At 44.3% G+C, this 22,381-nt stretch overlaps 1 protein-coding gene across 5 annotated transcripts in view; it reads right to left on the bottom strand.

Moving 5' to 3' along the window:
- slc7a2 (solute carrier family 7 member 2) overlaps positions 1-22,381 on the bottom strand; it is a 264,753-nt gene that overhangs the window by 69,124 nt on the left and 173,248 nt on the right. For all 5 annotated transcript variants that reach the window (XM_085970771.1, XM_085970758.1, XM_085970773.1 and 2 more), the window contains exons 5-6: positions 11,748-11,884; positions 9,853-10,075 (exon numbers count right to left, since the gene is read on the bottom strand). In XM_085970771.1, the coding sequence (XP_085826897.1) occupies positions 9,853-10,075; positions 11,748-11,884 (360 nt within the window). The remainder of the gene's footprint in view (positions 1-9,852; positions 10,076-11,747; positions 11,885-22,381) is intronic.

Below are 22,381 nucleotides of genomic sequence, written 5' to 3'. Positions count from 1 at the left end.
TGAGGCAAATAGTATAGATGCATTTAAGGGGAGGCTAGACAAGCATGTGAGGGAGAAGGGAATAGAGGGTTATGCTGACAGAGTTAGATGAGGAAACACAGGAGGAGGCTCGAGTGGCGCATAATCGCCGGCATGGACTGGTTGGGTCGAATGGCCTGTTTCTGTGCCATATACTGTACCCTATGTAATCCTATGAATTTAAACCCAGGTCTTAGAGGTGAAAGGGCAGTGTGGTAACTAACTACACTCCCTCTGTCTCACCAGGCTATTTAAAGGTAAAACATGAAAGTTAAATATTTCTCTTCAGACCAGACCATTAATATAGATATTGTTTCTCCATATTTAGGTTGCGACGCTCATTGTGCACAAGTTATGAACAACAATTGAGAGAGCAATTAAGGCAGAAACAGGACTTTTATATCATGTCATCAAATCACATGGATGGTTTTAAAACAGTAATATATTTTCCTTTTTTTAAAAGAGAGGACATTGCAACATACTGGAGAATTTAACAAAAGTCAATTAAAAAAAAAATTGATTAAATGGTGCACCTCTAACCTAATCGACTCCATGAGCCTAACCGCAGCCAAATCTGTCACTGTACTAATGGGCAGCATTTGGAATGGGAATTCAAAAACAGAAAATGCTGGAAATACTCAGCAGGTCAGACAGCATCTGTGGAGAAAGAAATAGAGTTAACGGGCTGGATTTTCCCAGCGGAGGCGGGATCGCGGCGGGAGAGGTAGTTGGCGGGTTCCGGTCCCGCTACGGCTGCAGCACTCTGTCAAAAGGATTTTCCTTTAATGGAGCTTGTTAAGCTAGCCCTGCAGGGTTCCCGGCCAATTAAAAGGAAGCGGGTCTGATGACGCATCATCAGCCGGTTTCCTTAAAGGGATCATGTCCAAATTGATTTTGACAGTTGTGCTGTCAGTGGTCTACAGCATTGTTGCACAGCTGCATCCAGGCTCTCTCACGACTCCCTCCATAAGTCACAGCACACAGGGAGGTTCTCTTCCCTTCCCAAGGGCGGAAGAGACCTCCCCAGGACACCAACGCAGCCTGGTTGCACATTGCACAGGAGGACAAAAGCAGGGATGTCGTCAGGATGACCAGGCTGCAGTGGCACAAACATTTCAATGATCTCAGTAGATCACGAAATGTTACTGCAAAGCCACACTCAATCTCATCCTGCTGTGCCACTCATCACATCCCCATCACTCTGCCTTCCCTACCCTACTCCTGCACATCCTTACTCACACCAACTTACCTTGCACCTCCACCCATCCCTCTATATCTACATTATCATTTCCCCATCTCACTAGCCACCCCTCACACTCACCCTCATCCTAGTCCAATCATACCAACTAACTAACAACACACAAGGGTAGGCACTTGGGTGTCTTATGCAATGTTCATGTAAAAGTTCTGTTAATGTGTTGTCAAACACTGAAATCTTTATTTTCAACACTTCGCCTTATTGGACAGAGCTGTGCTCACCTTTGGAAGTGTCCTAGTGAGTTGCAGTGAATGAGACATAAAGGTATGCCCCGCAATGGTGATGAGTGTGAAAGGAACAGCTTGGTCATTGTAGGATGATTTATGGTGTTGGTGTGGGGTGGTATTAACCTGGTGCATCATGTGGCAGCCAGAGTACAGCATCAAGTGAAGTAAATCTGGCCATGGTGATGCCATCGCTGGCCTCCTGGGCAGCAATGTTGTTGGGTGCTGATGCCCTGTGTCCTGTGCAGCATCAGGTGATTGTGGAGAAGGTTGGTATTGTTGTTGGTGATGTTGGTGTGCCTGGTGATGTTGGTGTTGGGACAGATCATGGAGGGATTCAGAGGACCAAGGTGAGATTTTTTTCAAGGGCACCGATGCTGCTGGAATAGATGGCAGCTGAAGTTGAGATGACAGAAGCGATTTGTCAATGGTGAGAGAGCTTGCTCCAAGGAGGTGACAGTAGATAGAGAGTTTACTCCAAACACTTCCAAAATGTATACAGCTCAAAAGTGTCTTCCAAGTCCTGAAGGCTCAAGCTTCTGGCATTGGAAAGTGACCAGCTGTGAAATGGTAGCTTTCATACCACTTTTGCAGCTGTCACCTATTCACAGCAATGGGGAGACATAGAGAACCTGACCTACTTAGCTGACGTGATCTCTGAATGACGTGAACCCCGTTAAAAATGTGGGAAAATAGAAAAAGGCTGGCAAAATAATAGCTAACACACACTTAACAAGCAGTTAACTATCTTAAATGCTTCCCCTGCCGCTTGGTGTCAGGTCTGTTCTGAATTCGCAGACCCGACACTTTGGAAACTTACAGGGAGGCGGGTTTGGAGCGGGTTCCCAACCCGGTCAATCATTCCAATTTTGACAGCGGACCCGCCTCCAAATCCACACTGTGAGCGCCAGCAAAATCACAGCCAACGTTTCAGGTCAATGACCGTTTTTCATCAGAACTGGAAAGTTGGAGATGTAACAGGTTTTAAGCAAGTACAGAGGCAGGGAAGGGGGAGAGGGGACGAAAGAACAAAAGGGAAGGTCTGTGATAGGGTGGAAGGCGCGAGAGATTAAATGACAAAAGGGATGATGGTGTAAGGCAAAAGGGGATGGTAATGGGAGAAGTAAAGGAACAAATGATGGGTCTAGAGGAGCTGTAAATGGCAACAGCAGAATCATCAGCAACAGCTGCTGTCCGAAAAAATGGAAGCAGTGGTTATGATCTGAAACTTTTGAACTCAATGTTGAGTCTGGAAGGCTGTAAAACGCCTAATTGATAGACGAGGTGCTGTTCTTCGAGCTTCCATTGAGCTTCATTAGAATAGTGTAGGAGGTCAAGGACAGAGAGGTCAGGGTGGGAGTGGGGCAGAGAATTAAAACGACAGGCGACCGGCAGCTCGGGGTCACCCTTATGGACTGAACGGCAAAGCGGTCACCCAATCTGTGTTTGATCTCCCCAATGTAGAGGAGACTGCATCGTGAGCAGCGAATACAGTATACCAAATTGAAAGTACAAGTAAATCACTGTTTCACCTGGAAGGAGTGTTTGAGGCCCCAGGACAGTGGGAAGGGAAGAGTTAAAAGGACAGGTGTTGCATCTCCTGCGCTTGCATGGGAAGGTGCAGTGGGAAGGGGAGGGGTTGATTGAAGAATGGACCAAGGTGTCGCAGAGGCAATGGTCCTTTTGGAATGGAGTCAGGTTACTGGAGGACAGAAACATGAATTGCAGTCTGCTTATCCCATCCGCATCAAAAATTATTACTTCAGAGGGTAGGAGGGCTGCTATTCTGTTAAAAATGTGTAATTTTATTTTGCAGATTGTTCATGGTAGAGTTACAATTTTAGCAAAGGAATGCTCAGGCCAATTACTAAATAAACAGATCTTCACCCCTCTCAGCTAGCATAAGTACCAACATCATTTAACCTAATGCCAAGGCAAGAGCCCGCACTCTCCCTTATAATCCTGAGCGTCCTTAGTTTCCTGGGGAAAATTACCCTGATCCTGTCAACTAGTAACACGCCCAAGTGTGTTAGCTATGGGGTAAAATTTCCACTTCTGCTCTCCTGAGTTGTGCCAAGAGCGCATTCATGAAATTGTGTACCACCAGTCCATGATTTTAATACACAGAAAATCCCAGGCTGGGAATGCGCAATGTAGCGGGGAAGCAGAAGTTTTATTCCTACATAACTAGACTAGGCATGCGCTTTGCTTTTCTGTATTGTATAATGACTTGAGGAAAACGTGTAAATTCTTGTGCAACTCAATAATAACATTAAATTATGAGGCAAAAATAATTAGTAATTCTACTGCAATATAAATGAAAGAATATCACTCCTTTAAAGTTATCTTTGATATTAAAACATGTTTGCACTGGAGGAAAAAGATTGGCAACAGTGCATTTCTGACTGAAACATAAAATGAGAATGCAAATTTTAAATTAGACTCGGCAAAGAACTAATGAACTGACCATCTGACAATTTTGTTCTACATTTGCTTATTTAACACAAATTCCCTCTTTACTTTCCTTTTTCCATCCATCCACAAAATCTCACCTGCAACCACACCTGATGACATTGTAGCAATAACTGGAGTCTTCGTCTTGGAATTGACGTGGGCTAAAGCTTTGAAAAGCAACCCATCCTCAGCCATAGCATAGATTACACGGGGCATGGGGAAAATGGAACCAAGCAGACTGAATGAAGAGGAAAGACATGCACAATGTTGCAAGTCAGAGTCGCAGCAGGTATGTAGTAAATTAATGAAAAATTTACATTCACTTTAGGGCTCTACATAAACTCCCAAACTCTCCTTGTCCAGTGGGAAAGTGGTTTGTATAATCCACTTAATTCTCCCCCAAAATAAAATGACAAGGATTTTTTTATTAATGCAGAATAGTTTTACATAATCAAAACATGGCATGTTGAATTCTACCAATGCTCTAACGAGGAAACGCTTCAAGGACACCCTCAAAACCTCCTTGAAAAAGTGCAACATCCCCACCGACACCTGGGAACCCCTGGCCCAAGACCGTACAAAGTGGAGGAGAAGCATCCGGGAAGGCGCCGAACACCTCGAGTCTCTTTGCCGAGAGCAAGCGGAAGCCAAGTGCAAACAGCGGAAGGAGCACACATCAACCCAAGCACCCCACTGCCCCGCCCCTTCAACCACCGTCTGCCCCACCTGTGACAGAGACTGTAGGTCCCGCATTGGACTCATCAGTCACCTGAGAACTCATTTTTAATGTGGAAGCAAGTCATCCGAGGAGGAGGAAGAGGAAGAGGAAGAAGAAGGTAGCCGCACTGTCTGGTGTAATACTAAGACATACAAAGCAGCAGATTACAATTTCAATGTCAGCCTATATCTAGCTAGCTGATCTCAACTGGGGTCCTACAATTAGCCTCAATATCTTGGCCTGCAATATGGAGGGGATTAAAAAAATAATCCAGGGGACTCTGTTGGAAAGCGAGTGTGTGTACAGACATCAGGTAAGAACATGATTGTGTCTGGTTGTGATGCCACCCTTGCAGAATAACCATGTCCAACACTCATGTCTAGGCTCACACATAAAGAATGACTACTTAGGCAAGGTTCAGGAGGGCAGCCAGTGCCTCTGGCCCATATCCTAGCAAGAGTCTGTGTCTTCCAGAGAGGAGGGTAAAAACTGAGGAATGAAAACAGATTATAAAATGTACATAACTGCCTGGGTTTTCTCCCACCGTAACTTCGACAGAACCCCTAGAGAAACACTTTTAGCCATTTACGTCATTTCTCCAGCAGTTCCGCTGAAATTAGGGTTGGGGGGGGGGGGGAAATTTAAAAAAAAAAAAAAAACGGGAAACTCTGCAACCCCCCCCCTCCAAACTATTAGGTGCCTGAGTTTATAATGCTATTCTGTGGACAAATTGGAGGATCAGAAATGCAATGATGCAATGCTGTTTAGACTAGATTAATCCAAGAGTGAAAGTCTCTTTCTTTCCTAGGACTTTTTTTAAATCCCTGTTTCTTTAATCTCCAGGTCACCAACAACAATGATATGTCCATTGTCACAGGCATTCAAGAATGCTGGCTGCAAGGAGTTATACAAGAGTGAGAAATTCTAGGGCAACTCCACCTATGCTGTTGTAACTCAGAACTACGAATATTTCATGACTTTATTTAAGATGGGATTTCCAGATTTTTTTTTTGGTTTGCTTTAATAAGTAACAGTGATAATGTTTGGTTGTGTTCAACCACTTTAGCATGACAAACTTTAGTTGGCCAAATGTGATTCATGTTTATGCTGGCCAAACAGGCAACAGTTACGTAGAGTCCTACAGTGTAATCACTTAATAAACATTAGTTTGATTTGATATGATTTCATTCAGGTGTGGAAATAGAAAAATGTAGTGTTCGGCATAACCAGAAGCTTTGGAAACTGTTTTCTCCATAATTTTTTCACAAACAAACAAACATTTTATGTTGAACATTTTCACAAGATAGTCACAAAATGCAATTTGTATTACCACTAATAAGTGGGGATAGATTTTATTTTTCATCGACGGGTGGTAAACTCGGCGTTGGTGGAAAGAACAACAACAACTTGTATTTATATAGCGCCTTTAACGTAGTAAAACTTCCCAAGGCGCTTCACAGGAGTATTAAAAGACAAAAAATCTGACACCGAGCCACATAAGGAGAAATTAGGGCAGGTGACCAAAAGCTTGGTCAAAGAGGTAGGTTTTAAGGAGCGTCTTAAAGGAGGAAAGAGAAGTAGAGAGGCAGAGAGGTTTAGGCAGGGAATGCCAGAGTTTTGGGCCTAGTCAACAGAAGGCACAGCCACCAATAGTTGAGCGATTATAATCAGGGATGCTCAAGAGGGCAGAATTAGAGGAGCGCAGATATCTCGGGGGGTTGTGGGGCTGGAGGAGATTACAGAGATAGAAAGGGGCGAGGCCATGGAGGGATTTGAAAACAAGGATGAGAATTTTAAAATCAAGACGTTGCTTAACCAGGAGCCAATGTAGGTCAGCGAGCACAGGGGAGATGGGTGAAAGGGACTTGGTGCAAGTTAGAGCATGAGCAGCCGAGTTTTGGATGACCTCAAGTTTACGTAGGGTAGAATGTGGGAGGCCAGCCAGGAGTGTGTTGGAATAGTCAAATCTAGAGGTAACAAAGGCATGGATGAGGGTTTCAGCATCAGATGAGCTGAGGCAAGGGTGGAGACGGGCGATGTTACAGAGGTGGAAGTAGGCCATCTTAGTTATGCCGTGGATATATGGTTGGAAGCTCATTTCAGGGTCAAATATGGCACCAAGGTTGCGAACAATGTGGTTCAGCCTTAGACAGATGTTAGGCAGAGGGAATGGAGTCAGTGGCGGGGACCGAAAACAATGGCTTCGGTCTTCCCAATATTTAATTGGAGAAAATTTCTGCTCATCCAGAACTGGATGTCGGACAAGCATTCTGACAATTTAGAGACCGTGGAGGGGTGGAGAGAAGTGGTGGTGAGGTAGAGCTGCCAATTCGACACCCTGCTCGATTTTCTTTTCCACTGGAGGCCAATCCACAACCCTCAGTTTACCACCTGGTGATGAAAATTAAGGTCTACCCAAGGGTGTGCTAAACACTGCTACTGGGCAGCTGAACTCCAGGGCATCAATGTCTGAAACAAGGGCTTCCCCCAAGACCACTGGCTCAGCATGATGACAAATGCCCCTTATGAGCTCCGTTGCACATTCGCAACCTCACAAACCTCTAACAGGGTGCACAGAAACACCCAAAAGTGTCTCTGACCCGGACAATCCGGAGGGAAGCCTATGTCACACAGAAAGTGATGGTGGTCCTATCTGCCTGCTCCCTGCTGTGGGGCAACAGTGACCTGCCTGATGATCTCCACGCCATTGGCTTCAAGGCATGGCATGAGGAGAGCATTATTGAGTTGGGAAAACCGCTCCACCAAGGCTGGATCATGTCTTTCCAGCAACTGGCTGGAAAATCTCAAGCTTCTGCTCAATACTGTGAATGGAAAGGAAAATCAGGCGGGGTGTATAAAAGGTGGCTGATCCGCTACCGCCCGTTTTACGTCCTGCCGAAGTTGAAAGTTCCACCTAACCTCTAAGATATTCTTTAAAATTCTGTACCTCTTATTTTTATTCTTAGTTCACAATAAAATAAACTAGTGCTAAGAATTTACTACTATTCACAAACAATGGTCAATTAAATCAGGAACACTTTTTCATTCGCTGATTACTGGAGCTGCATTTTTGTGTGGTGGCAGATCCCTTTCGATTGAAGGATCAATCTAATTTAAAACATTCATGTTGTACAGCCCAAACTACACTCACATTGTTAATCACCAGTTTTAAACAGACTGGACTCATGCCACAGAACAAGACTTTTCATGCACAGATTAATGCCAGAGATCAAAGCAAAACCAAATGTTTAAGGGTTCACAAGACTCCCAAGAGGTTTGCAGGTTATCCACAGACAGCTTTTCAACTGATTGTGGAATCTATCAGCAGATAAATGAAAGGGCATTAAAACAAGGAAATATGTTACTAAACCTGTACAGCACAAAACCAATTGGGGAAAAAATGCATCTTCCCTACTAGGTTAAAGCAAAATAATACATTTCTATACATGTTATATTGTGAAAACAAATGTAATAAAAATTTGGAAAATAAAACAAAACAGCATCATGATAATGACCTGGGTCTTTCAATGTCTTTAGATGCACATGGGAAGAATGGCACAAATTTTCTCAGCGGGCCTGAGGCATGATGATGGGGGTATGAGGAGGAAGTAAATCAGGCACAAGATTTCCGTTTACACCAAACACGGCCAATAATGTCACGGGAGGCTGGGTAGGGCTTTCTCCTGTCATAATTCCCACAGCTCCCATCTCCTTTCTGCCCAGTGACCGGCTTTCTAGAAAGAATCCAGCATCCGGGTCATTGTAAGGGCAGAAGTGGAGCCCACTAAGTCTCTATGTCATGGTCACGAGGAAGGCTGATCACAGACAGAGCTGCACCTTTAGGGGCCATGGGGCCAACCAGAGCTGCATCTTTCACTCCTCCCATCCTGAGGGTGCCCAAGATTCACTGAAAATATTTCAATAAGATGTCTCCATCCTAGGTACTCTAACAGGGTTAGGAACGAAGGCCAGCAGCAACCACTTCCCCACACTTAAACCACTGGAGAAGGCTTGAGGATTTGAGGCCAGAGTTCTTTTTCAGTCTTAACAACTTTGAAAACTGGGCCCAGAGGTTTGAAGATTTGAGTAGAAAATCTTTGACTGCAAAACTGCTTTCCAATCAGCACCAATAAAGGTCTTCAGAAATAAGATAGTGAATTCCAAGTTATTCAAAGTTACTTAGCTCAAAATATCTTAACTCGAATTGAAAATTTTGCAAAATAATGCCCCCATTCTTCATTTGAATTATTGGTTAATTTGATTCAGATTCCTTATCCCAAATGTTTCCTGACCAGTGAAATCTGCTGTTTAATTCGAATTCAACCTGGTTCAAGCAGACCAGAGCAGGCAACCTTCCTGAGCTATGCGCCCTCTTCTTGCTGGAAAAGGTGAATGAAAGTGCTTAAAGAGTTAAGCATCTGTTTTTGAATCAATGGATCAGCTGCTTCAAACACCGTCACACAAGCAAGTTAAGGTCCACACATGGGGAGGCAAGTGACATTCCCACAGAAAGGGCGTGGTTGAGAAGATGGACAGCTGCAGAATGAAGGGCCAAAGACTGGACAGTTGGAATTTTGAAAGTGTAGTGGTAAGTGACTTGGGGGAAGTGTTTATTGCAGCAGTGGATGCAGAAGGAAGCGGGTTGGAAGAGGGTAGGAGAGGTTGGTGGTGAAGGATACAAGGAACTGGTTGGAGATGGTCTTTTCTGTAATTACGACCATGGGAGTAGAGAAACCATGAAGGGGTGGTCATGAATATGAGTAGGAGAGCTTATGTGGAGGGAGAGGTTTAGGGAGGACACGAGGGCAATTGAATCAAAAGGATTTAATGCAGTGCAGAGGCTGAGGGAGGAAAGAAGGGACGATATCTTGAGGCGGGGTGGGGAGCAGTAGAAGGGTAGAACAAGATGAGGTGCTCAAACAGACATACTTGCCATTAAACACAAACTGTAGGGATGAGCACTTTCCTCATTAAACAGCTATCACCTAATTTTAAAGATGATCAATTGTAAAACAACTTCAACTTGAAATAATTTTAAATACATACCCTACATTAGGTCTTTATGATTGGGCGAGGGGAAGGAAGCAGAAATTGTGAATCTAAACTGTGTTTATACGAATACTACACAATAAGGCTTTCCAATGGTCTATTCTGAAAGAAAGCCGAATTTCTTTTCATACCTTGTTGATAGTGCACAGAGGGATCCCACTGCCACCAGGTATTTTGCAGGACCCCAGCCAACATAGTCAAAGGCAACTGGAAGTGGGCTTCTAGCATCCAGCAGGTAGTAAGGCATCATGAGGGTCAGTGCTGCTGAAACTCCAAAGTAAGCCAAGAAGCAAACCAAAAGGGAAGTCACAATTCCTATGGGAATAGCCTTTTGGGGATTTTTCACTTCTTCACCTGGAATGGAAACAAAGAACATTACATGGCTTGAATACAAATAGTTGGTATGGAAAGATAAGCTTGGCCATGTGGGTTGTTGATAGAAAAACCAGACACAGGGAAATCCTCAGTGCTGCTCCTGCTCCGTCGCGATACTTTGCCAGAAATGCAGCGGTGACCCTGTTTGCATCACAAGCATGATTTCCCAGAAGATGAATTTCTGCTCTCAATCATGCTGTCATTCAAATGATGAACAGAGGTTCAGTGCTTCCCTTTGGGTCAAAAGAGGGACTAACAGGAAAAAATAAATAAAGGTTGAGCCACTTCGGGCTGGATTTGCAAACCTTATAGTATTCAATCTAAGGTATGGGAGCAGAACATCTGATTGTTCTCTGTCAGGGAATGGTACATGAAGAGCTATGGAAGAGGTAGCAAAAATATAATAGGGCCAAGTATTAATGATGCTTGGAATATAAATGAACCATCAATACAGTTCATGACATAATTTATTTGTTACATTCCATCCAAAAGGAATAAAATACTAAGTAGAGCATTCTTTGGTATCAAAGCAGCACAAAAACATTTCTGAGGGGTGTACATGCACACAGTAACAAAAAGAGAATTACGTACTGATGTTATCTTGCATCCCATAAGCTGTAATTCCATATGAATTTGATATTGTAATATAGATTGTAGTAATGCACTCCAGAATTGGAACTACTTGAAGATTAAAAATCCCTGAATTTTGTCATAATTTAAGAATCAAAAATGAAATACATATTGCATGTTCTGAAGTGTATAATCACTTTTGTTTGACAAAAATGTAAAACTGAAAGTCTTTCTGAGAAACATGTTTGTGCTGTCTCAACTCAGTTCTTAGTGGGTGCCGACACGGGGAGAGGGGAATTTCATTGCTTAGCTTACTGGTTAACATGTTTGTGTAAAATTGCTTTGTGAGTTATTTAGCACAGTAGTTACCCATTTAAAATAAAAAAAGTTAAATAGTGCACAAAGGAATTTTATGCAAGAGTATTAAATAGTGCGCTACCAGAAGAAATCAAACTCCTAGGTTAGCAATACTTAAGAGAGGCCAAAAGGATGATTATGGTGCGTGAAATGGAAAAATAAAATTACACAAGTGCAGTGGAGTACTCCTCTGACATCAGAGCTAAGCATATTGTTGGGGCACAGTAGAAACTTTACTTTGAATCGAGCCACATTTCACCTGTATTTGATAATGACAATGAATGGCAAAGAAGGAAGAGCATTTTATTCCCTAGCACCAACATCACTCATCTTAATAAACACAAAAAATGACTAAGAAACAATTATGGGGTTAAGGCTAGAATTGTAATGGCACATAGAAGATCCCTTCATTGGGACAGAAGTGAAATTGTGATTATAGCCTCTAATTGCACAGGATTGTTGGGGAATCAATTACAGGGTAAATTTAGCTCTCTTGGTAGGGAGCCACGTTCGAAGGGTGCACAGATTAGAGAAGCAGGGTTATGGTGTTATAGCCCAATCTCTGACCTATGCTCCCTCTGTGTATGCTTCTGCACTAGAGCGCAGAAGCACTTAATTTACCCATACATGTGTTAAAATTACGAATCACTGCAGATGACAGGTTGTTGCTGCACAAACCTATCAGACTAAGTAATGCAGTGATAAATATACCCCTGGTCCTTACCTGTAGTAGCAATACAGTCAAATCCAACAAAGGCATAAAAGCAGGTAGCAGCGCCAGCTAACGTTCCAGTTAATCCATATGGTGTAAAACCACCTATACCATAAATGCTGGTGACATTCACTGAAGATGACAGATTTCTACAAAACAGAGGAAAGGGACAAAAGGCACATTATATTTACAGAACACATCCAACTTTCAGTTACTCATGCAACATCATTTTGAAAAAATATAGTTCCAATGCATGATATTTAGCCAACTTCATAGATGAATGAAAACAAAGTTTCCTTTTTTTAGGATACAACGTTCAAAACTGGTATAGCAATAACAGAACAACATAGTGTAGATAATTGAGATTTTTATTAAGAACAAACACTTTTTACTGGTCATTTTCTAGTTTGTTGGAGACTGTTACTATGTAACAATCCAATTAGAATTGCTACTCACTACCTTCTTTTTAGCTATATTTTCTACTGATTTATCACAGATGAAATAAAACCGTATTGTATTTAAATGCTGAGCTACAAAAAGATTTAGCATGACTATTTGAAGAATATACATCATAAAGTCTGTCTCATAGCGAGAGGATTTGAGTACAGGAGCAAGGATGTCTTGCTGCAGTTGTACAGGGCCTTGGTGAGACCACATCTTGAGTATTGTGTGCAGTTTTGGTCGCCTTATCTGAGGAAGGATGTTCTTGCTATGGAGAGAGTGCAGCGAAGATTCACCAGGCTGATACCTGGGATGGCAGGAATGACGTATGAGGAGAGATTGGGTCAATTAGGCTTATATTCGCTAGAGTTTAGAAGAATGAGAGGGGGTCTCATTGAAACTTATAAAATTCTAACAGGACTAGAGAGAATAGATGCAGGAAGGATGTTCCCGATGGCGGGGGGAGTCCAGAACCAGGGGTCACAGTCTAAGGATAAGGAATAAGCCATTTAGGACTGAGATGAGGAGGAATTTCTTCACCCAGAAAGTGGTGAACCTGTGGCATTCTCTGCCACACAGGGCAGTTGAGGCCAATTCATTAAATATATTCAAGAAGGAGTTGGATATATTTCTTGAGGCTAAAGGGATCAAGGGATATGGGGAGAAAGCAGGGACAGGGTACTGAATTTGGATGATCAGCCATGATCTCATTAAATGGCGGAGCGGGCTTGAGGGGCTGATTGGCCTACTCCTGCTCCTATCTTCTATGTTTCTATGTCTCTACCTTGAGATTTCTGCTCAAAATTTATTAAACCACTATGACATCTTCATTAAAATCAAAACACTACAAATCTTTGTAAAAGATGATGCTTGGAAAGTTAATCTGTATATATAACTGTAAACAGTTTTAGTATGGTGAAATAAACTCAATTGACTTGCTTTTCAAGTTGTAACAGTAATTAAATAATTTATGCAAATTTTTAGATCTTTCTTTAAAATTAATATGCACAGTGGTATATTTCTGCTTAACAAATGTTTTGAGAGTTTTTATTAATACAATTGTTGTAAAAGGTTTTGCTTGTTTCATTGATATCCACTTAACTGGAAGCTCTCACTGGAGAAGTGTATTTTCAACTCTGGCTTCCACAAGACATACATGTTAGACTACACAGTGGAACCGCCATTATCTGTAATCTTGCCATAATTATTATCTATCAGATTTTTTTGTAGGACAAAGCCTTGTTCAGTACATCATCTTATTACACAGGTTCTTCAGTTACTCGTATTACATTTCTTGATGAATAAAACAATGGCCCAGAAATTCGGGTCCCAACGCGTGAGTATGCACGGGGTACTCACGTGGACCCGATGGAAGTGCCAGTTCCTTGCATGCACTACGCATGCGCGGGAAACCGGCACTTCTGATCCTCTGAACGAAGGGGTTCAGAGGTCGAACGCGTGTGCGCGGGAGTCTGCGCGTGCGCTTTGAACTTACGTTTTTTTTTTTACAGGTTTTTCCATGAGGGTAAGTCTTTAGATTTTAGAAATGTAAAAACCAGGACTGCATTTTAAAAGGTAAGTGGTCAATTAATTAAAATTAAAACATTTTTTCCACAGGTTTGTTATTTTTAAATACTTTAAAGCAAGGTAAGTTTATTTTTAGCCCCGTTTTTTTATAAAATTATTTTTTTCAAAAATTTAAATTATTGTTTAAAATAGTTATTTAATGTAATTTATAGTTTATTTAAAAAGTGTGATTTAAAGAAAAATTTATTTGAAAGTTAACTACTGTTTTGGGCCCTCAACATTCATACGTTTTGACAGGTCTTTCTGTCAATCTTATGAATGGGCATTTCCCTCCTCCGATTGGCTGTCCATGGCTCACGTGATCCCAGGGGACGCATCGCACTAACTACGCCCCTGGGACACGCAAGCACAGCGCGCCGGCCTCTGGGCCAGGCCCCGGAGAGGAATTCTACGCAGGCCCAGAGCTCAACTGCCGGTGCGCTAGGTAAGTGTAGGTCGGGGGCTTGCACCCGCGGGAAGCCCCCGACCCGAATTTCTGGACCAATATCATGTTTCGATTGTTATTTATATTACACTTATCTTCATTCCCATGACTTAGGGTATTGCTGTACCATAGGTGCAAGACCAAATATATAGGCACTCCCACTAATTTGCATTATCCACCAAGGCATCATCCCAATTACAAGAACGTAAGAAGTAGGAGCAGGAGTAGGCCATACGGCCCTTCGAGCCTGCTCAATAAGATCTTGGCTGACCTTCTACATCAACTCCACTTTCCCGCCCTATCCTCATATCCCTTGATTCCCTTAGCGCCCAAAAAATCTAGCCATCTCAGTCTTGAATATACTCATCGACTGAACATGCATCCATCCTCAGGGGTAGAAAATTCCAAAGATTCACAATCCTCGGAGGTAAGAAATTTCTCCTTATCTCAGTCTTAAATGGCTGATCCCTTATTTTAAGACTGTGACTCCAGCCAGGGGAAACATCCTCCCTGCATCTACCCTGTCAAGCCCTCTAAGAATTTTACACGTTTCAATGAGATCACCCCTCATTCTTCTAAACTCCAGAGAATATAGACCCTTGCTACTCAATCTCTCCTCAAAGGGCAGCCCTCTCATCCCAGGAATCAATCTAAAGAACCTTCGTTGCCTCCCCTCCACCAAGGCAAGTACATCTTTCCTTAGGTAAGGAGACCAAAACTGTACACAGTACTCCAGGTGTGGTCTCACCAAAGCCCTATATAATTGCAGCAGGACTTCCTTACTCCTAGGGGTTGATTTTAACTCAAGTGCGGGGAATTGTCGGGTTCCCCAAATTTGGTGTTTCCCACACGAATCTAAATGGGTGTGTGAGATTGATGCAATTTTAACTCAATTGGCCAATTGATTTCCAACGTGTGGGAACCCTTGGCAAATGAGTATTTCTAGTCAGAAAGTCGCATAACATGACGTCATTATTGCTGCTGCATTTAGGGTCTGCAACAAGCCTTGCTTCTTCTGCAGGCTGCCAACCTTTTGGCATTTGCTGATACACTGAGCTGGAAGCAGAATGGCAAGAGAAAGACCAAGGTCTGCACCCCGTTTTGACGACATTGCCCTGCAGGCTTTAGTGGAGGGAGCAAGAGCTCACAAGGAGGTGCTCTTCCCTTCATCAGGGAGGAAGATGCCTCCCCAGCAGACAAAGGCTGTGTGGCTGCAAGTGGCAGAGGTGGTCAACTCCCTGTCGGCTACCCACAGAACCTGGATACAGTGCAGAAGAGATTTCATGACCTTCAGCACACTGGAAAGTGAGTATGAAGTTCCCATCACTCTCAATCTGAGCTTCATTGCCTCTCCTCACCAGCACTCAGCTTTAGCAATCTCTTCCTCCACATCCCACTTGACACTGACATCCATGCACCCTTACCCATTCCCTCTCTCTCTATGGTCACATTCACCTAACTATTCAACTGTGCAGCCCTCACACTCCCTATCACTCTGATGCTATGAAAACAACTGACAACACACAGGGAGGGCCCTTGGTCTTGCCACCTCACTCCATCTTTGTCTCCTTCTAAGCATCTAGGCTATGGATTCTCTACACTCACTCCTTCATTCTCACTCAAACTCCACTTGTCTCCCTCATTGCAGGAAAAGAGAGCTCACAATAAAAAAGAGAACGAGCGAGGACAGGAGGAGGGCCACCATCAATAGCCCACCTCACCCCCTGGGAGGAGGTGGTCCTGGAGATCGTAGGACTGGAGCATGAGGCGCAAGTGGGGGACGGACAGGTGGGTGCATCACAGCAAGGTGGTGACAGAATAGTTTTCCATCTCTCTCATTGACATTGCATGAGTTGCTGATAATGATTCTGAAGCTAAAACAGATGGACCTATGATCATCTGCAATATGCATGTAAACTTGACCTCACATCTCTAACTCTTTCCTTTACTCACCCACAGGACCATCGAGAGCCCCCATCCCCACTGTCCAGGAGGACGAGCCTGAGCTTCCAGACTCCTCAGAGGAATCTGCAACCTCTGAGGGCACAGCGTCAGCAGAATTTAGCACACCCAGCACCAGCGCAGACACTCACACCTCGGTGGGACCTTCGGGACATAGAGTAGTGTTGTCACCTGGTGTATCACAGCTCACAAGCAAGCATCAGCAGATTGTGGAGACAGGGACAGCAGTGGAGAGTGCTAGTCGGAGGGTGCAGGACTCTGCCAGCTCAGCTCAGCTGCATGTCGACCCTCTGCCTCTGGGTCCATCCATAAGATCAGCGGGGCTGGAACTCCAGGAACAGATGCAGGTGTCTCTGGCAGGTTTTGTCTCCAGGGTCGATGTGAGTGTGGAGCGAAGGAGGAGTCCATAGCAAAAATGAGCAGAGCCTTTGTGGAGTCATTGGCGCATGAACGCATCACCATGGAAAGGATGGCAACCTCCATGGAGGAGATAAGTCGCCAGGGTATGGAAAACATGGTGAGTGTTCATAATAGAATGACATCTCTTGAGGAGCGATGGGCATCCATTGAACAGAGAAACCATACCTTCATGTAAATCCTTCTGAGTAGGACTGCCAGTGCAGATACGGGTCCCCATGGCCCCCTGATGTGCAGCAAGGTGCTCTCAAGCCACTTCCAAGCGCTGGCCCCTTCTGGCCTGTGCAGCTTCAGGTGGGTGAGCAGCAGCCTGGCGCTCCTGTTGCTGCTGCTGTTGTTCATGGTTCTGCTGGTGCTGCGGCTGGTGTTCGAGCTCATCTAATGCCCAGAAGGGAAGGAAATAAATGGCTCCCATGCTTCTGGTATATTCTTCCGTTGAGGAAGCGCTGAGTGAAGGTGGCGAGCAGGGTTTCCCAGGAGGTCACACTGGATATGTGTGTGAGGCTCCAACCTTCCACAGGTGTGGTTAAGCCTGGTAAAAGTTGCCCCAGGCCTGAAACAACAAAGTCCTGCCACCTGCAAATGATGACTGATCAAATCTCCTCTTTAATGGTTGACCTGCAGCTGATATTCAGCAAGCCAATAGTGCTCATGCCAGGTTTCACGGGCGTGATCCCCACCAGGCGTGTTTTATGTGGGAAAAGGGTTAAAAATGCAAGGGCCTGTTAAAATGGCATTATAAAGGCCAATTATTGCTGATTAAGGGCCTTAAAGACCAGTTTTTGCGATTTTAACCCCCCACACGCCTCAAAGCCCACCTCACGGCTGAGTTAAAATTGACCCCCTGTACTCCAACCCCCTTGCAATAAAGGCTAACATACCATTTGCCTTCCTAGTTGCTTGCTGTACCTACATTAACTTTGTGATTTATGTAAACGGCCCCCCCAAATCCCTCTGTATGCCAACATTTACTAGTCTGTCTTCTTTAAAAAAAAATCTGCTTTTCCATTCTTCTGACCAAATTGGATAACTTCACATTTCCCCACATTATACTCCATCTGCCACCTTTTGCCCAATCACTTAATCGGTCTATATCCCTTTGCAGGCTCTTTGTGTCCTCCTCACAGCTTACTTTTCCACCTAGCATTGTATTGTCAGCAAACTTGGATACATTGTACTCAGTCCCCTCATCTAAGTAATTGATATAGATTGTAAATAACTGAGGCCCAAGCACTGATCCTTGCGGCACCCCACTAGTTACATCCTGCCATCCTGAAAATGACCTGTTTATTCCTACTCTTCTGTCTGTTAACCAATTCTGAATCCATGTTTCCACCGTACAATTGTTATCACAAATCACTGACGGAATTTGCTGCATAAATCATAAGACTGCCTAATGCCATATACCTCTGGTCCTCATCTATAGTAACAATGCAGCCAAACACAATAAAAGCAGAGAAGCAGGTGGCAACATCAGTTAATGCTCTTGTTAATGTTCCAATCTATCTACTGAATGAGTTCTGTTATACTAGCAGTTTGAAGGTTTGGAGCATTAAAATGCAATGCCATATATTAAACATAATTAAATTGTGAAACAATCACATGGGAGATATTTTTACCGACAATTTCTATTTGATTTCTTGGTCCTTTAAAGTTAATAGGCAACGGATGCCACTATATTCTCCAGCGCCAATGTTGTTTCTCTCATTATGAGGTCATGTAACTGGTGTGCACTAATCAGAAGAGCTGGATGGACTAATCAATTTGTTACCAAAGTATGATGGGCAAATCACCTGATCAAGATGTTACTGAACAAACTAATCTCACATGTATATGGTAGCCAATGTGTTGGAGTACTGGCAGCTGCTCAGACTGAAAACTACAATCACATAGACCTGTAATAAATGTTTTAAAGGGGAATACACTGGGGAGATGGAAATTGAATATTTTCAATATATTCTTTCTATATATTGTCAAAAATGATTGTTAAACATATCACCTACCTGAAAGGTAAAGCTCAAGTCTGTGCAAGTGAAAATGTTTTTTCAAGACACCCATTATATTCTACTACTATAGAATGGCCTGCATTGAGCCTTTATATAATCAGAGAAGTTTACAGCACAGGAGGCCGCCATTTGGCCCCGTGTCTGTGCTAGCTCTTTGCTAGAGCAAGCCAAAAATAATTCCACTGCCTTGCTCTCTCTTCATAATCCCAAGTTTCTCTGCTTCAAACATTTATCCAATTTTCCCTCAAAGGATGCAATAATCTCTGCACCAACCTCTTCATGTGGCAAAAGCAACAACTGTCTGTGTAAAGAAATTTCTCCCAATCTCTCTCCTCACTCTACTGGTAATAATTTTAAATTGATGACCCCACATTTCCCATTCCATGTCAGAGAAGCAATCTTTTCCTATTCATTATCAAAACTAATTTTAAAACTTCTATTAAATCTCCACTTACCCTTCTCTGTTCCAGTGGAAATAATTCTAGAATCTCAAACTCTCCTCAATAAATATACAGGAAACTTTCTTTTATCCGGCACAGATGGGACCGACGTGGTGCCGGTTCATCAACAATTCCGGATAACCGAACGCTATAGTAAGAGATACGGAGCTGAAAGCTCCGTGTAAAGCAACAAACCCACAGCTTCAGAACAATCGGCGCGTCTCTGTAGCTTAGCAACAGCTGTAGCTACACCCTTGCACAGCAACAAATGGAGTAAAAAAAGTAATAAAAGTTACCTGAACCTACTCCTGAATTTTGCCGGTTAACCGACATTTCCAGTTATTTAGGGGCCGGTTAATCGAAAGTTTCCTGTATATCTTTTCTCATCTTGGCATTATCCTGGTGAACTACGCAGTATGTCCTCTACAGCTTTAATGTCCTTTCTAAAGTGGGTCCAACACAGTACTTTTACTGTGGCCTAGCTAATAGTTTGTACAACTTTATCGTTACTTCATTACTCTTGTACGCCATGCCCATTTATAAACCCAAAATGCCATTGGTCTTTTTTATGGCTTTATCTACTTGCACATTATGCTTTCAGGGAATTATGTACTTAAACCAAATCACACCTTGGTCTATCCCCCTACTCCTCCGGCATTTTCTCCTCCTTTGAGCATCTCACCTTATTCCACCCCGCTCACATCTCATTTAAAATTCTCGTTCTCTACCGCCCACCCAAGTACCATAAAAATTTTATTACCGAGATATCTTCACTGCTTTCCACCCTCAGCCTCTGCACTGAACGACTTCTCATCCTCGGTGATTTCAACCTCTATCTCAATTCATCATGCTCTCTGTCCTCTGAGTTCACTAGCCTCCTATCCTCCCTTAATCTCTCCCTCCATGTAAACTCCCCAACCCATATTCACGGCCATCCCCTCGACCTTGCCATCGCTCGTGGCCTCACTATTCCCACCGTGTCAATCGCAGATAAGGCCATCTCTGACCACTTCCTTGTATCGCTCTCCACCCACATTCCCTCTTACCGCCCCCCAACCCCGCCACCAACCTACTTCCTTCTGTGTCTGCCCCTGGAAAAAACACTCTCCCAACTCTTACAACTGCACTTACCTTTGGCCCTCCATTCACCACGACATTTTTGCAGCTACCGATCTTCTCAACCACACGTTCACCACCACCTTTGATGCCCTAGTCCCTATTAAAACAATTACTCTCTTTCACCCTGGTCATTCCCCCGGTATGGCTCTCATCTTCGCTCCCTTAAGTCCAAGGGGCACAGGCTTAAACGGATGTGGTGGACAACTGGTTTTGCCATTCACTGCCAGATCTGGCTGGACCAGGTAAAGCATTATCGGGTCCTGCTCTCATCTGCCAAAATTGCTCACTATTCCATAATCATTCTGAAATGCAAAGATAAACCCCGGCTTCTATTCTTCATTACTAACTGTCTTTTTAAACCCCTCTCCCCTGTCTCCTCCACCCTCACCTCCGACAACAAGTGTAAGGAGATCATGGACTTCTTTGTCTCTAAGATTGAGACCATCCGTTCAGCTGCCTCTGCCACTTCCCTTCCTTCCCCTAGCCCACCAGGGCAAACTTCTTCTAAGGTTCCCTCCTGCTTGGTAGGACTGCACTCGCCTGGTTCCATTCTTATCTATCTACTCGTAGCCAGAGTATCACCTGCAATGGCTTCTCTTCCCACTCCCGCATCATTACCTCTGGTGTCCCCCAAGGATCTATTCTTGGCCCCCTCCTATTTCTCATTTGCATGCTGCCTCTTAGCGACATCATCCGAAAACACAGGGCAGGATTTTCATTGGGCCGCGGAGGCGGGATTGGAGGCGTGCGGATGGTTAAAATTGCAAAAACTGGCGGGCGGGCCCGACTCCATCCCGCCTCCACGCAATTTTCAGAAATTCGTGTCTAATGGTCCCGACTCCGTCCCGCCTCCAACAGGCGGAATAGGTCGTTAAGGCCCTTAACAAGCTCTAAATTGCCTCTATAATGCCATTTTGAATGGCCATTGCGATTTTAACCCTTTTCCCACGTGAAACACGCTTGGTGGAAAACACGACCGTGGAACCTGGCGGGAGCACAATTGGATTGCTGACTATCAGCTGCAGGTCAAACACTAAAGAGGAGATTTGATCAGCCATCATTTGCAGGTGGCAGGACTTTGTAGTCTCAGGTCTGAGGGAACTTTTAGAAGGCATAACCACAGCTGTGGAAGTTTGGAGCCTGACACCCATCTCCAGTGTGACCTCCTGGGAAACCCCTCTCGCCACCTTCACTGAGCGCTTCCTCAACTGAGGCATCTACCAGAAGCATGGGAGCCATTTATTTCCTTCCCTTCTGGATATTAGATGAGGCCGAACAACAGCAGCAACACACAGCAGCCCCAACAGCAGCAGCAACAACAGGTGCGCCAAGCTGCTGCTCACCCACCTGAAGATGCACAGACCAGAAGGGGCCAGCGCATGGAAGCCCGTCGGCGCAGGAGATACCCGCAAAACAGGGTCTACAGACACAGGGTCAGCTATCTCAACATGTCTGAGCAGCAGTGCCAAAGGCGGCTCCGACTTTTGCGAGAGGTAGTGGGTGACATCTGCGCAATGCTGCAACAAGACCTGCAGACCAGAGGACCAGGTGGACAACCCTTACCAGTGGCCGTCAAAGTCACCACCACACTCAACTTTTTTGCCTCAGGCTCATTCCAGGGATCAGCAGCAGACATCAGCGGCATCTCCCAGGTGGCCGCGCACACTTGCATCATGCAGGTAACCGATGCCCTCTTTGCCCTCGCGTACAATCACATCCATTTCACCAAGGATCGAGCAAGTGTCACGGCGCGTGCGGTTGGATTAGCTCATCTGGCAGGCTTTCCAAGGGTGCAGGGTGTCGTTGACTGCACACATGTGGCCTTTAAGGCACCCCATCGCAATCCAGGTATTTTTGTCAATCGCAAGGGCTTCCACTCCCTTAACGTTCAGCTGGTGTGTGACCAAAAGAAGGAAATTTTGCATGTTTGTGCCAAGTACCCTGGCAGTTGCCATGACTCCTTCATACTGCGCCAGTCTAGTGTGCCTCCGCTATTCAGTCTGCCAGGCCCACTTAACGGATGGCTACTTGGAGACAAGGGCTATCCCCCGAGGACGTGGCTAATGACGCCATTGAGGAGACCATCCAACGAAGCTGAGGAGATCTACAACTCCAGCCACATGTCCACCAGAGCCATAATCGAGCAAACCATCGGTTTGCTGAAGATGCGCTTCAGATGCCTGGACAGATCAGGTGGAGCCCTGCAGTACTCAGCAGCCAGGGTCTCCAGAATCGTCGTGGTTTGCTGTG

Source organism: Somniosus microcephalus, chromosome 2 (genome assembly GCF_052327205.1).
Source record: "Somniosus microcephalus isolate GS21.2 chromosome 2, FLI_Smic_1.0, whole genome shotgun sequence".
Taxonomy (NCBI): Eukaryota; Metazoa; Chordata; class Chondrichthyes; order Squaliformes; family Somniosidae; genus Somniosus; species Somniosus microcephalus.
The sequence above is the reverse complement of the archived record's forward strand: the minus strand, read 5'-3'. Positions and strand labels throughout refer to the sequence as shown.